Source organism: Lipomyces tetrasporus, assembly GCF_029532465.1.
Source record: "Lipomyces tetrasporus strain NRRL Y-64009 chromosome Unknown POJ06scaffold_1, whole genome shotgun sequence".
In the NCBI taxonomy this organism is placed as follows: domain Eukaryota; kingdom Fungi; phylum Ascomycota; class Lipomycetes; order Lipomycetales; family Lipomycetaceae; genus Lipomyces; species Lipomyces tetrasporus.
The window spans coordinates 66416-80238 of NW_026611596.1; the positions used below are offsets into that span (position 1 = coordinate 66416).

Sequence of the window (13823 nt, forward strand, 5' to 3'; positions counted from 1 at the left end):
GCAAGTCGATTGCGTTATTATGACCTAGGAGCTAGAGACCAGGAATTATGGGGTCTCTTCATTCTCCCCGCGAAACCAGGCTCTCGTTACAACTTACCCACATCAGCCGCTACAGCAGGACAGTCATGCCGATAATCGGGCTAGGCCTACAGAGAATTTGAGATAGGAATTGAGATGGAGAAAGACGTTGCTCTAGCACCGATACCTATGGAGAAAAGTCTAAGCTTCAGGCACATGATATTTCATCTCTTCATTTATAAACAACATCGACTCTCAATATCAATTCACTTTATTGCAGATGCTCCCTCTGATATTCACCAGTTGCAGACACGCTTCACTAAGTGTTGCCTGTCAGCGATGGCGCACCTTTTTGGGCGAGATGTGGAAAAGCGTCTCTGTTGGCACCTGTCAGCGATTGAGAAGGTTTCGCTACACCGATATATGCGGAAGAAGTTTGCTTGTCAATTTTCTCATATTCTTCGCGTAGGCAGCTGAGCGCACTGAGGACTCTGGCGAGAGCGGCGGTATCGTTGAGTGCTATACTCGTATTCACTGCCTCGACCCTGAGCTTCAAGTGATCGAGCTCTAGCTTTCGCTGCAGAGATAGGTAAGGCTCGCCTGTGTTTTTGAACAATGCAACGACGGCGCCGGCGACTGTTGCCGATGCAGTTAATGTGACGACCGCGGAGTTATCAGCATTTGTCCCGGCAAGAGCAGTCGCCACAGCACTCAAAGAAGCTTGTAGCACGACTGCAATCCAGCTCGAGTACTGCAACACCATGTAACGGTTCGCTTTGAGGTTATCCTCTATGTCGTTTAAAAGGGCATTTTTTTGGCCCTGCGGTAAAGGACCAACCGGTCTCTTTTGGTCTTTTTTCCGCCACCAAAGCAAAGCAGACAGCGCAGACGAGCGGACCCTGTATTGCCTTTCTTCATCGCCGTTCGCACCATGCTCACTGAACGTCATTGTCGTGCCGTACGGTCTTGCAGGATCATTGTCGATTGCTCTGTACTGATCGACGACCGGCGAGCTCGGCTGTCTATTTTCGGGCGGTTGCTGGTCAAGTGGCGTCTCGTTCCCGTCTGGGGATTGTAGATTCACCATTCCCGGAGATAGCCTTGATCAGTCAGAGGCTTTCGAAGTACGGATTAAAAGGTGTCTGAGAGAGGCACTAATCTTGCAGGCTGAATGCAATGGCTCCGACGGAATGAACCGGCTAGAACATGTGAGAAAATTGAAAACGATGACGCGACGTTCGATGAGCTTATGTAGTCACCTCACGCGCCCGTAGCTCATCGAGCTCAGGCAGTCCGAGTACTCGAATGCATGTTATGTGGTGGTCGAGCTCCGGCACCAGACAAACAAAGCGAGCCGTCGTTATGTACCTAACTAGAAAATTAGTTGCGTCCAAGCCGCAAGCAATCCACGACTTAGCGCTTTTCTTATAGCGGCGTTGTCATGACCACGGATGTTTCAGCCACACTTTGGTCGACAGTCGTAGCTTTGGAGCATTTAGCCTCATTTACCCCTTCCCTCTACCAGCTAGTGCCGTTTCTACAGTCCGGGTTGCGTTTTTAACAATTTATTCAACGCATTTCAAGATCTTCGCGACAGCATAGACCGGCCCAAAGGCTTCCAATTCGATGACGGTACCGTTTGCGGAAACGGAAGGTATGCAAGCGCCATAGCGCTCGCCCCCTAGTCTCGCATGAGCAACCCCTTTTTACCTTAGTCGATGATGTGATGATACAATCATACTGCGATCTCCGACAGAGCTCGGCCTGGCCATATCTCCACTCCTGAACAAAAGAGATCCGAAGGCAAGTCCGCATTCGACGGCAGGGTTTGGGCGTCTTCAAAAGTTGTATCGGGCGCTGCTTGATCCTCGCATCAGGTCTCCGCCATGTGGATATCCTGACGGCTGAGGCTCTCGTCGATGCTGCATTATTAGGTAGTCTGAACCTATCACCTCGATTTGTCCTCAAGCATCGCTATCAGTCTTGGTTTCAGAGAAAGCAGTATATAATAGATCGATGGCATTCATGCCCACGTTAATTAACTATATTATGACGCTGATCATATAGTTTCTCTTATAGTTCCTTTATAGGATAGTATAGGGTACAATCTATCAGGAAATAGGCGATGGGGTAGTTTTAGTCATTTCTTGCGCACTTTATTGTGGAATCAGAAGTAGCTGGCCTAAGGCTCTCTGACTACGTGTGTATATTTGTTTGACGGTTTTTTAGTTAATACACCAGCATAGGGAATAATTATTAGGAGCCCATTAGGAATCTGGTGATTGGCTCTTAGCTAGATGTACTTCAAGATTGCCTAAGACATCATGGAACTGCACTCCTAGAAGGCATTAGACTCTGTGTTGTTATTTATTACATCGTACGTACAGAGCAACAGCAATACAGTGTATTACTTCTATTACTTCCTCCCTATCCCGACCAGTGCCGTGCCGACCAGACGGCTAGGTGCCGTCGGATGCCTAAATTTGATGTCCTCCACCATGAGATCCCGCGTCCTCTCAAGCTCTTGGCGGGTCATATCGCTGGTAAGGCGCTTCATCCCGGGAAACTCAGTCAAGATATAACGGGCGATCTCGTCGTGGTCCTCAAATGGCATGTACGTCTCGACCGAATACACCTGAACCTCTCGAAACCCGGCGACTTCAAGCTCGCCGCGAATCCCCTCGACTGTGTGCCACATAGGCCCTAGCTGTGGCACTACCTTGTCCGGGCGTACCTTCTTCACAAAGCTCATGAGGTCAATCCACTCGCTGCCCTGCCATGAGCTCAGGGCGAAAACGCCCCCGCCGTTCTGATGGTTTAGAACACGACGGATCTCGCTCAAGGCAACGCGTGCTTGTGGGACCATGAAGAGCACGAAACCCGCAAATGCGTGGCTGACAGAGCCGTCATCAAAGGTGGAGAGGTCGGCGGCATCGCAGATCCTGGTCTCGAGCCTGGCCCAGAGGCTTTGGCCATCCTCGATCTCCCGCTTCTTTCGCTGCTCGAGCTGCTCAATGATGCCGGCCGAAAAGTCGGACGCGACGAGGCGTGCGGACTCGGGGATGGTATTGCCGTGTGCTTTAAAGATTGCGGAGGGGATCTGTCCTGGGCCTGTGCCGATATCTAGCACCAGCGATGCCAATGAGAAGGGGTATAAGGCGTCGGCAGCGGCGACCATGTTATGAGCCGGAAGCATTCCAGGACCGTCAGCCGCCGTCTTTATGAATGACGGTGCGAACCTGGACCATTCGTCCGCGCTGCTATCTTTCGGTAGAGGTCAGCAGAGGTAGACTGGGGTGGAGAGTAGACATACTCATCGTTTGGGACATTGCGAAGAGGACCTTTGAACGAGGAGATCCGTTAGTATAAAGTAGAAGACAAGACGATAGCTCTCATAGGGCATAGAGCGGACATGCTCACGGGTGTGGATAAATAAGCTATTTAAGAGTTATGATATAATTTTGAATTTATAAATGCTTCGGCAGTAGAACATACAATTAGAGAGGTTACATCAAGCTTTCACAAATTTGTTCTAAATATATATTGGCTAGTGTTATGCAGCCCTCCGGGATTAGGGTTCCACCAGCGGCGACACGCGGAGTTTAAACCCGAAGCAGACAGCAAGTATACCACGTACATGAACGGCTCCGGCTAGAAACAACGGAAGGCTCCGCGGTCAAACAAGCTGCGAGTCTTGCTCGGGGCTAGAAGGAGGGGCTTCGTGAGGAGCACACTAATGGTCAGGGTGAATAGTGCACTTGAACCAAGCACTCTGGTGGCCCGTGGGACACCGATCTGGGTTTGAAGTTTGGAAGTATGGCTCACATTCTTCAAGCTAGAGCTAATCGAGGTGATCCACGAAGTGCCCCTTCAGTCAAGTCAAAAAAATAGGATCAGAGCCTCCCAGTCACAAGCTAGGCGGTTAGAAGGCTGTAAATCCCGATTATACCGATCATCCGCTTAACTCCGTTACTGTATGAGAGAGTGTGTGTAGAGTCCACCGCCTGTACGTAGCACAGCCTACAAATCCTTTTCGCTGAGTTCGCGGGACTAGACCGAGCTACAAGATGGCGGCGAGACTTGTTGTATTACCGGAGGTAGCTCCAGGAGAGGTCGGCGTTACTCACGAGTGACTGTATATTTTGTAATTGGATAATAGGATAATAAGCTCCGCAATTACACTTGCCGTATGTCTACATTAGGTCTAAACTCCGCTTCTCCTTCGGGCCAAGCTTGCATGGCACTACAAAGTACCGCATCGGCACGGTACAAGTATGTGACTAGAACAATTAGCAAGAAGAGCTATATCATTGACTAATAATAGATTTGCACCCCAACCCCCCCCCCCCCCCCCCCCCCCCCCCCCCCCCCCCCCCCCCCCCCCAAACATTGGCATCCCCCTGCCCGAGGCTAAAATTACGTTCACACCACCCTGATTATGTAAAATTCACACCACCCTCTTAGCCCCTATTTCGCGCACCTGTATGCATTTGCGCCAAACGCATTTTCTCACTCATTATTACACTTCAAATAGCCTTCAATAGCTTAAAATGCAGGTAATTTTACACACTATAACATACTCTAATACCGAAACAAACAGTCTAGTGTATTACTAATCACAGAACCGATACTGACTCCTCTCAGCATCACTCTCAGCCTGTAGTTGCCTATGAATATGGCCAATCCCACGCCTACTCTCACTCCCAAAGCCACCTGCAGCTGCATACTCAGTATCAAGTTGCCTCTCAAGATCCTGTTCTTGCCTTTGCTCCCAATCAAGCCAGGCTTGAACCTCCTCAGTTTTCCAGCTAGCTGGGCCTTCAATCAGAGTCTCGGTTTCAAGGTTAATACGTTGCCGAGGGAGCTGCCACATCTCGCCATTGCATACTGCCTTAGTCCACCTTAGGAGACCTCTCTTGGTTCGATATTGAGTTGGCCGAACAGTAGGATTAGCAGCTAACCAGGTAGTATTTTCAGCTAAGTAAGCCTGGTATATAAGCTCGATCCGGCCAGGCCAAATTGGGCGAGTATCCACTTCAGTAGCTGGATTTTCCGGCTCTGGACTAAGAGTCTCAAGTTCCTGGAGTGCTACCTGGGCAGTAGCTCGTGATTGCATAGCCAGCTGGTTAGCCTCAAATTCCTGGTTTAATCGTTGAATATTTGGCATACATAGTACACTATCTCGAGTATGCCCAGGGAGCCTGCAAACGCCACATAACCTCTCTCGAGGTTCAGTAGCCTCAAATGCTGAAGGGAGCCTTTTAGTGCTTGTTGTAAGTGTAATAACACGCAAGGGATCAAGGGTTAACTCAGAGGGTTCTAAGTAGCGATCCCAGTACCAGTGTTTATGAAAATCCTCTGGTAAAAGAGATCCTCTCTGCCCTCGGATATCCTCAATCCGGTGTGCACAAGGTAGGCCAGTAGTAGCTGTATATATACCAGAACATGGCTTGAGAGGCTTCTTAGCTAGTATATAGTGTTCCTGGGCTAGTCGGAGAGCAACAGTTGTAATCTGGCTATAGCATTCATGAAATTGAGCTCGATCTAAATCAATTGACGTACGAATTCGAGCTTGAGCTGTATAGCCTTTGATTGAATGAATCTGATTGGCTACAGAACGTTCAGTTGCAAGCCAAGTAGTTAAGAGATCACCTTGGGAGCTATCGATATTGCTCTTAATGTCAAGTGCGGCACGCGCGGAGTGAGAGAGTCGAGCCCTGAAGGTCCTTGTAGCAGGTGGGTCGAAGGTAGGTCACCGGTTAATACTGGTATAAGACTTCCGATACGATATGACAATTCGACAAGGAAACTAAACGCTACCCTCCTACTTTTCCCTTTCTACCAGTCTATATACTGTAGACCTGGTAGGGAACTACCAGCGAGTTACCAGCGAAGGTATAATATGTACGAATCTGTAACAGTCACAGTTAGCTATCGCGATGTCGCAGCTTGCCCCTCGCGTAACCCCTTTTCCCCGCGACGTCGCAGCTGACGTTTCGCGCAACCCCTTTTCCCCTGACGGCTGCACGTGACACTTAAGTAATGCATGTGCACCTTCAACACTATAGCTAGTTAGTATATAGTTAAATATAATATAATATATACTAACCGTGAAGTAACTGTAATACCGAAATGAATATATTTATTAGTCCAGGCTTGAACTAGTGATTCAACTCTCCCTGGCTTAAGCCAGGCTGATTGGATATATTGAACACATGCTAGGTGCTCTGGAGTAGCTGAATATTTAGTAACAAACTGAAGTTTGAGCTTCATACTCTGAAATTGTAGTAGACCGAACTATGCTTTGCCATGCTCCGAAAAAATCGGCATAAGCTTCATTACTAGTAAATTTGCGCTTGCAGTGCTGCTGGATATTTTTGTTGGCATGCCAGAGGCATAGTAATGTCGCAGAATATGGAAATACTTTTGAAATAGCATTCCGAAGGGCTTGATCACAGTCAGTACTAATTGCCTCTGGTATAAGGGCAATTGTTGGTTGAATTAGTGTATATAATCCCTTGATTTGAGTAAGAGCCCATTGATATGAAGTCTCTGATTCATCAGTTAGGAAAGCAAATGCAATAAAAAAGCTCTTGTTATTATGGTCAACCCCTATACTAATTAGCTGAAATATAGCTGGCTATTAGCTAGCTATTAGCCAAAGTAGACTAACCGATTATATCCATAAGTGGTAATGCAAACCGATTGGTTTTATATGTGTTGTCGATTAGTAGAACATCATGGTGGCTCCGTAAATACTCAATTGACTCTGGGCATGCAATAAATAACCCTTTTAAACGCCGAGTCTCTGGATCCTTAAGAATAGTATGCTTAATCCTCCTCTCTTGGAGGTGCTGAATTAGAGCCTCGGTAGTTGATTGGCCTTGCCGGATTTCAGTTCTGATTATATATATCTTGTGGTAGAACTAGAGTTGAAGGGTCGGCTTGGCGTATAAAAGTCAGTGTTTGCCGGGGTTGAATACCAGCTAAGATGAAGGATTGAGCTGTATTTCTAGCCTGAGCCGAGAGGCGCCTGTGGGAGTGATGTGCAGAAGGGCAGTAGGTGGTTATGTGTATTATATTGAGCCTCTGGTCGATATTTAAGCTCCCATTCACCTAGGGGCGTTTGAAGGGCAACTACTGTAAAAGGGCAGCTAGTTCCGCGTGTTTGAGTATCACGTATATGATCCTCTTTAGGTAGTGGGATAGGAGGGCAACGATCGCATGCGTATTAGACCTTCTGGCGGCCCCTCGGTAGCTTCTTACTTCTACTAACTGTAAATGCATACCCGCGGGGCTTTGACCAGCTTTGAATAACCTCAAACAAAGCCTCTCTAGTAGGGTAAATAGCTAGAGGTGGGAGGGCTAGGGGCTCAGGGGTTGGCGTGTTGAGTAGTAGGAGTAGGCCTATATTTACACCAAATTGAACCATCTGGCAAGGTAAATTGATATATTCGCGCTCGACCGCCACGTATACAAAAGACACATATCCAACACCCCCAGCCACAAAATACTCGCACAACGATAGGCACAAAAGAGGGACGATCGAGACTCAAAAGTACAGCTTGGCTACATCAGGCATTCGTGGCTGTGCGATCAAGATTCTCAACAAAATTCTCCTTGGACTTGTGCCCAAGCTGGACATTTTCTCCGTGAGCCAACTTGGCGTTCTCTTGCTCATTGTAGGCGTCGACCTCGTAAGACTTAAATTTCCTTGCTGGAACCACCTTGGCAAAGAGGATGTCGATCTCCTCGAAAGATCTTCCTTTCGCCTTTGGGAGCCGGAAATAGGCCCAAATAAATGTCAAAAGCGCGGTTCCACCCCACACAAATTCTGTGTATCCCTTGACGTTCCATTTGGTCGGATTCATAAAATATGGTTGCAAAGTGCCGCCGACGAGGCCGACAAGGTAGTAAGTGTTGCGGGCAAGGCAGACGGTCTTTTGGCGCAGCCTCGTCGATCCGATTTCGGCCGGAAGGGCCCATCCCAGCTGGCCGGCAGAGGGTTGGAAGACAAACGTCCAGACAAGGGTGGGCACAGCTTGGGCTATGCCCACACGGTTGTTGGAGGTCCAGGCGTTGAGGATGCCAATGATAAAGAGAATCAGGGTCATGGCGAACATACCCCAGACGTAGATGGTACGGCGGCCAAAGTATGGCATCAGGAAGAACCAGTTACAGAACGTGCCGACGAGGGCAAGGCTCGTGCCTCCGACGTTGAGCTTGTAGGTTTGAGCGGTCGTGAGGCCGACCTGTTGAAAGAAATAGGTCGAGTGGTAGGCGAAACAGATGCCGAAAATGATCTGTCCTGCGAACACGAGTACACGACGCAGGCGATTTCGGTCCGGCGCCGTTCGAATCCCTTGAAGCAGTTCCAGGAGTTTCGGACAGAAAGTTCCTGTTCTAGCTTGTTTGTGTGGACAATTGTGGCGAGAGTCTGCTTTTGGTCGATGTTGGCCTTCTTGCTCAGGAGTCTTCGCAATGATTTCTCGGCCTCTTCCAGGCGACCATTGCGGACCAAGTGCCAGGGCGATTCGGGCGCGAATAAGAGAAGAGGAATCAAGAGAACCGGCAAGACCCACTGCAACGCCTACGGGATTCGATATGACCACTCTGAGCCTAGGTCGACCAAGCCCTCAAGAATGCCGGCAGCAATAAGTTGACCGATGATGAAGCACATGTGGGTGTAACTCGTGAAGTAGGCGCGAAGTGAAAGCGGCAGGACTTCGGATGCATAGGCGGGTGCGGAAGACGCAAACAAGGCAGACCGCACAAGAAGCCGCCAATGGTCAGGACAGTGATGGTTGATGCAAAGAACATGATGAAGATAAGCCCGACAAGGCAAACAGCGCACCGACCAAAACGCGCTTTGGCCAAATATGTCGATCAAGAAGCCGTTCGCAATGACACCAAAGAAGCTGCCGACACCGGTAGCGTTACTGAAGCCGGCTTGCCAAGCGGCCGTCAATTGGTAGACGACACCAGGGAAATACACGCCGTACTTTTCCGCGAAGCTCGGATAGGCGAAAAGTTGCCAATCAGACTGGTGTCATAGCCTTCCATGATAACACACATGGACACGACCAGGGACCAGAACACTGCCCACGGGTAGGCCTTGATTGCCTGCAGAGGGCGGGAGGTGCTGTTCCACTTCAGGGTCAGGGCTCGAGTTTTGTCTGCTCAGCTGTGGTGGTCTTCTTGACGTCTTCCATTGTGAGAGAGCAAGCATTGGATAATTAGCGGATATTTTGCGAAATACAGAATTTGACGGCGACATTGTCGACGGTAATACATACAAGTTCAGCGAAACTGCCCAAAAAAATGGAGTTTAACGGGAGGACAAAGCTTGACAATCGTCAGTGGCGCCAGCGCTACAGGGTCAGTTCTGGGGTCTGGTCGACAGGATTGCTCGAGATAAAGATAAGCGACGCCAGTCAGTTTCTGGCCCCGGTCGAACTTCGTCCAACCTCCCTTGATTTAGGTTCCCCCGGTGACCCGACTTTTTTGGGGGGAGGATTTAGGTTCCCCTCTAGAATGCATGTGATCACGTGCCCTTATTCCTCCACAGTAGCTTGAATCGCCGCATCTTGGTTACTAGTCGCGCTTGCCGCAACCAGACTTAGACCATGCTCTCCCGTCTTGTCAGACAAGAGAACCGGTCGGGGAAAGAAAGCGCGCAGCACAGCATGGTATTCCGGCCACTGACATGAACATATCCGCATCAGGAGTGAGGCACAAGCGAGACAAAGGAACGCGTTCATAAAGTTGTAGTGAATGTGATCCCATTCCAACATCGCCATTAACAGTCCGTTCACAGTGGGCCATGCATTGAATGACACATCCTTTGCCAAACACTTCGTCAGCCCAAACACTTCGTCAGCCGCCATGTTCATGCCGTTACATAGAGCAACAGCCTCCTCAGCTCCTTCCAGTCCGGACAATAAGGAAGTGAACAACTGATCGTCGACTTTGCAAATGTGACGCCAGCATCCGCACACAACCTAAAATAATCTGCCCAAACTCGTACGCCAACTCCTTTTGGCGGAAGCCACCATGTGTAACGCTGAATGGCTGCCAAAGCGTTTGGATGTCGGAATCAAATACATCACGAAAAATGCCTGGAAGAAAATTGTCGCTGAGCGTCAAGCGGCGCATTTTATACTTTTCGACCAACGGCGACGTGGACGCTATTGAATTCCAATATCCATGAAGTCTAAACGAAATGTCAGCAAATCCGCAATTCGGTGTAGGTCTTGCCGCTCACGTCATCCACACTCCTACGTTCTCAACTCCAGGCAGGCCATCCGTGATGATGGAAATTGTCTCCTTCAAAGAAGCATCCCACGTAGTCCCAGACATCGAAGCCAAAGAGGCCATGCGTATTTTGCGTTCCGTTCATACCTGAACGAATATCCTGCCAACCATCGTCGATAGTGAACGAACCTATTGAGATCTGGGCAGACTGTAGAGACTGCACAAGCTTCTCGATCTTTTCGCGAGTCGGTCGAATCCTTTCACCGATGCTGGACCAGGTGCAGAAGCCGAGCTGGTTGAACGGTGAAGGCGTACTTCTGTCGTGCGCAGGAGGAAGCACAAAGGACGTTTCCGCGGATCCCATGTCTTTTTTCGCCAACGTAATGGCACCGTCCAGTGCGTCGAAGATGTTGCCGCTTGTGGATATTTTGCCGACGATGTAAACTTTGGCCACTCCGCCAGGTTTTGTCCGCCGAACCCGAGCATAGACACCTCGTTCCTCGCTGTCACGCGCTCCTGAAAAGTGCACAATCGTTTGGGTTGAAGAACAGGGGAAAACGGCGAATATTGAAGCAGGATCTATGGCCTGATTCGTCGGCTGCAGTAGTATAAAGTGAGCACTAAAAATTGCCTGCAGGTCGCGCAAAGCGAACCAACGGGACTCTATCCAGGTGATTCTAGTGACATAGTTAGAAGTAGCCAAGAGTATTGATGTAAGTGTCTTTCATTTTACCTAGGTCGCAACCAGACCCATCCTTGCCAATCATCGATTTTCATCCAAGGAATCTTCACGGAAAGCAAATCCTCGTCCTCTGGGAGCTCAATGACAGTATTGAACTCCTCACCGGGAGCCTAGGCGGCCACATGGACGACGGTGTGCATATCCATCTAGATTGACTTTGCTACCTTCAGTTGCATATGAGTATGTCAGAGTTAATGGTTCCTCTGACACCGCGACAGTGGCGGCAAAGGAATAGAAGCCGTTTCCGACCAACGGCAGCTTGATTAGTGCGAACGATATAGTCGAGCCGTTTGACGCCGTCACCTTGAGCTGCGCATCCGGTCGATCAGCGATAGCATACACGACAAACTCCTTCAATAGTGTGGAAACTGTCTGACCCGGCACCGGCACAAAACAGATTCCGCCAGTTTCTGCAGTAGGTGCAGAGACCATTGTTGACGGCAAAGCAGTAGCAAGTAGTTCGTGATGTGAACAGGCGACGCTGAAGGTACCGCAGAGCGCTTAGATACCGGCGAACGTGTATTCTATTTTCGTGTATCAGATTCGCCGTGCAAGCTGAACGCGGGGAGGGTTCGACAGGCACATTTGCCGGCAAGTGGAAGGGTGGGAGGGGTACAACCATAATTGGAAGAAAAAAGCAACCGCAAGCGCGGGCGCGGGCGCGATTTTAGCGTCCGAGCATAGGGCGAAATTAATTCTTAGGGGCTTGTTGGTGCCCCCCGACGGGTGGATTGATGAAATGGCGGGACACCCAATGATAGCGAGATTCCTCGCATGTGCTCACTACAATAGCTCCTCCATATGCCTCATTCATTGCAATGAAACATAGGGTCTGCGCTTGACAGTCAACGATGTCCAGTGTGGGACAAACTTCCAGATAGAGTTGCCGGCAATCATCCGTAGACTTGATTGGTATCCCAGATTCTGTCAGTCGATTCTGCCCTTACATTCAGATTTCTCCCGGCTCTTAGCGCAAAGAGGCGTGAGCAGTCTGGTCCCAGTCGGTAGCATCGGGAGCTAGTAAAGTTACGTTGCAGGATTGCAAACGCAGCCCCGCTTGCCTCGGAACTGACGGACGCCACTATCATTACTGCTGTCAGCCTACCGAAGCACATCTGTCGCACCGCACCCAAACCCAAGCGCTGCCAACGGATGACGTTAATGGGAAGTCGTTCGCAAGTCTCATATTCGCTTTAGTTATGTGGAGGTAAAGTGTAACGTGCGATCACGAACCAGTTAACAAAAGTTCCAACGAGAGCGAGCAGTATCTATCTACTTACATACTAGAGATTGCACCTCACATGTTCAGTTGCTTCTGTCATAAAATATGATTCGTAGTCTTGCCTGATATTAACAACGTTAGGTTGAACCGCGCAATTTAAGTTATCCCAGTATTTACTAAAGCAGTTATTCAATATCATGCCATGGATAATTTTCAAGCTGTGGACTAAAGGCTACAGTTGACTAAGGCCCTTGATCTACTATATAGCATGAGCTAGCAAGAAACATGACATGAAGAGACTGGCTGTTACATGTATTATATGTATATTTCCAACAAACGCTAAATGCTACCCGACCTTCGCAAATTCAAAAGGTTGATTAAGCCCTTTCAACAAACACATTCTCGGCCTTGGTTTCGCCATGGTGATGAGCGTGTGCCTCGGCGGCGAGTTCAGCGGTTTGAGCCATGTCGTACGGGTCGATCTTGTAGTCTTTGAATTTTCTGGCTGGCACACCCTTGGCAAAGAGAATATCGATCTCGTTGAATGGACGATCCTTGGTCTCGGGAAGACGATAAAAGGCCCAGATAAGCGTCAGCAAAGCAGTGCCGCCCCAGAAGAAGCCGGTGTAGCCCTTAAGGTTCCACGCGTTCGGGTTCATGAAGTAGGGCTGGAGAACGCCGAGAAACCCGACAAGATAATAAGCGTTGCGAGCTAGGCATACGGTCTTCTGACGCAGTCTCGTCGAGCCGATTTCGGCGGGGAGAGCCCAGCCGAGCTGGCCGATAGAAAGCTGGAAGGTGAAGGTCCAGAGAAGAGTGAGAATGGCCTGGGACATACCAACAGACTTCTTCTCAGTCCACACGTTAAGAATGCCAATGATGAAGAGCACGCCAGTCATGACAGCCAGACCGCAAATATAAGTGGACCGACGACCAAACCTGGGTGCGATAACGAGCCAGTTAACAAAAGTGCCGACGAGAGCAAGAGCAGTGCCACCGACGTTAAGTTTGTAAGTTTGGCCTGGAGTCAGGCCAACTTGTTGGAAGAAATATGTCGAATTGTACGCGAAGCAGATGCCGCACGTAATCTGCCCCGAAAACACAATGCAGGCGATTTCAGTTCGTCGAAGCTCGAATCCTCTGAAGCAGTCCCAGTAAGATGTACCAATTTCGAGCTCTTGTTCAAGTTTGTTGGTATGGACAATAGTCGCGAGCGTCAACTTGGGGTCGATATTGGCACTCTTGCTCTGCAACCTTCTCAAAACCTTTTCTGCCTCTTCGAGCTTACCCTTGCGAACCAAATGCCAGGGCGATTCAGGAGCAAAGAACATGAGAGGAATCAAAAAACAGGGCCAGACCCATTGGAGAGCGTAAGGGATTCGGTAGCCCCACTCTGAGTCCAATTTAACCAATGACTCAAGCACACCAGCAGCAATTAGCTGACCAATGATGAAGCACATATTCGTGTAACTGGTGAAGTACACGCGGAGCGAAAGAGGAAGAACTTCGGATGCATAGGCTGGGGCAGCGGACGCGAACACATGGTTAGGGTTTTTCACAGGATTACAGAATACATTGGTTCGCGGC

At 49.3% G+C, this 13823-nt stretch overlaps 8 protein-coding genes across 8 annotated transcripts; all 8 read right to left on the reverse strand.

Annotated features, from left to right (window-relative positions):
• Positions 1 to 249: 249 nt before the first annotated feature.
• Positions 250 to 1467, reverse strand: POJ06DRAFT_454 (uncharacterized protein). The gene has a single exon (XM_056191063.1). The coding sequence runs from the start codon at positions 1103 to 1105 to the stop codon at positions 338 to 340; it is 768 nt and encodes a 255-aa protein (XP_056046851.1). The 5' UTR covers positions 1106 to 1467; the 3' UTR covers positions 250 to 337.
• A 666-nt stretch (positions 1468 to 2133) lies between these two features.
• On the reverse strand, positions 2134 to 3506 carry POJ06DRAFT_438 (S-adenosyl-L-methionine-dependent methyltransferase). Its single transcript, XM_056191027.1, has 3 exons — positions 3431 to 3506; positions 3332 to 3359; positions 2134 to 3282 (listed from the first exon to the last, which is right to left on the reverse strand). Exons 2-3 carry the CDS (start codon positions 3345 to 3347, stop codon positions 2435 to 2437), a joined length of 864 nt encoding a protein of 287 aa, XP_056046852.1. The 5' UTR covers positions 3348 to 3359; positions 3431 to 3506; the 3' UTR covers positions 2134 to 2434.
• Positions 3507 to 4630: 1124 nt separating this feature from the next.
• Positions 4631 to 5185, reverse strand: POJ06DRAFT_234429 (uncharacterized protein; the record flags this gene model as incomplete). Its single annotated transcript, XM_056185787.1, has 1 exon — positions 4631 to 5185. The coding sequence occupies one exon, from the start codon at positions 5183 to 5185 to the stop codon at positions 4631 to 4633; it is 555 nt and encodes a 184-aa protein (XP_056046853.1).
• A 15-nt stretch (positions 5186 to 5200) lies between these two features.
• POJ06DRAFT_188279 (uncharacterized protein) lies at positions 5201 to 5533 on the reverse strand (the record flags this gene model as incomplete). Its single annotated transcript, XM_056184786.1, has 1 exon — positions 5201 to 5533. A coding segment is annotated over one exon (333 nt), but the record flags the coding sequence as incomplete, so codon positions are not given.
• Positions 5534 to 7249: 1716 nt separating this feature from the next.
• Positions 7250 to 7450, reverse strand: POJ06DRAFT_191155 (uncharacterized protein; the record flags this gene model as incomplete). The annotated part of the gene is made up of 1 exon (XM_056184831.1): positions 7250 to 7450. One exon carries the CDS (start codon positions 7448 to 7450, stop codon positions 7250 to 7252), a length of 201 nt encoding a protein of 66 aa, XP_056046855.1.
• Positions 7451 to 7592: 142 nt separating this feature from the next.
• On the reverse strand, positions 7593 to 9081 carry POJ06DRAFT_264235 (uncharacterized protein; the record flags this gene model as incomplete). The annotated part of the gene is made up of 3 exons (XM_056188987.1): positions 7593 to 8637; positions 8697 to 8967; positions 9021 to 9081. 3 exons carry the CDS (start codon positions 9079 to 9081, stop codon positions 7593 to 7595), a joined length of 1377 nt encoding a protein of 458 aa, XP_056046856.1.
• A 1222-nt stretch (positions 9082 to 10303) lies between these two features.
• POJ06DRAFT_264236 (uncharacterized protein) lies at positions 10304 to 11446 on the reverse strand (the record flags this gene model as incomplete). The annotated part of the gene is made up of 3 exons (XM_056188988.1): positions 10304 to 10949; positions 11006 to 11124; positions 11171 to 11446. The coding sequence occupies 3 exons, from the start codon at positions 11444 to 11446 to the stop codon at positions 10304 to 10306; spliced, it is 1041 nt and encodes a 346-aa protein (XP_056046857.1).
• Positions 11447 to 12240: 794 nt separating this feature from the next.
• Positions 12241 to 13805, reverse strand: POJ06DRAFT_241791 (general substrate transporter). The gene has a single exon (XM_056186155.1). It carries the CDS (start codon positions 13694 to 13696, stop codon positions 12614 to 12616), a length of 1083 nt encoding a protein of 360 aa, XP_056046858.1. The 5' UTR covers positions 13697 to 13805; the 3' UTR covers positions 12241 to 12613.
• Between the last annotated feature and the right edge of the window lie 18 nt (positions 13806 to 13823).

Bases quoted from the DNA above. Each gene is read 5' to 3' on its own strand.
- POJ06DRAFT_241791 (XM_056186155.1), bottom strand. From the start codon at position 13,696: ATGTGCTTCATCATTGGTCAGCTAATTGCTGCTGGTGTGCTTGAGTCA.
- POJ06DRAFT_454 (XM_056191063.1), bottom strand. From the start codon at position 1,105: ATGGTGAATCTACAATCCCCAGACGGGAACGAGACGCCACTTGACCAG.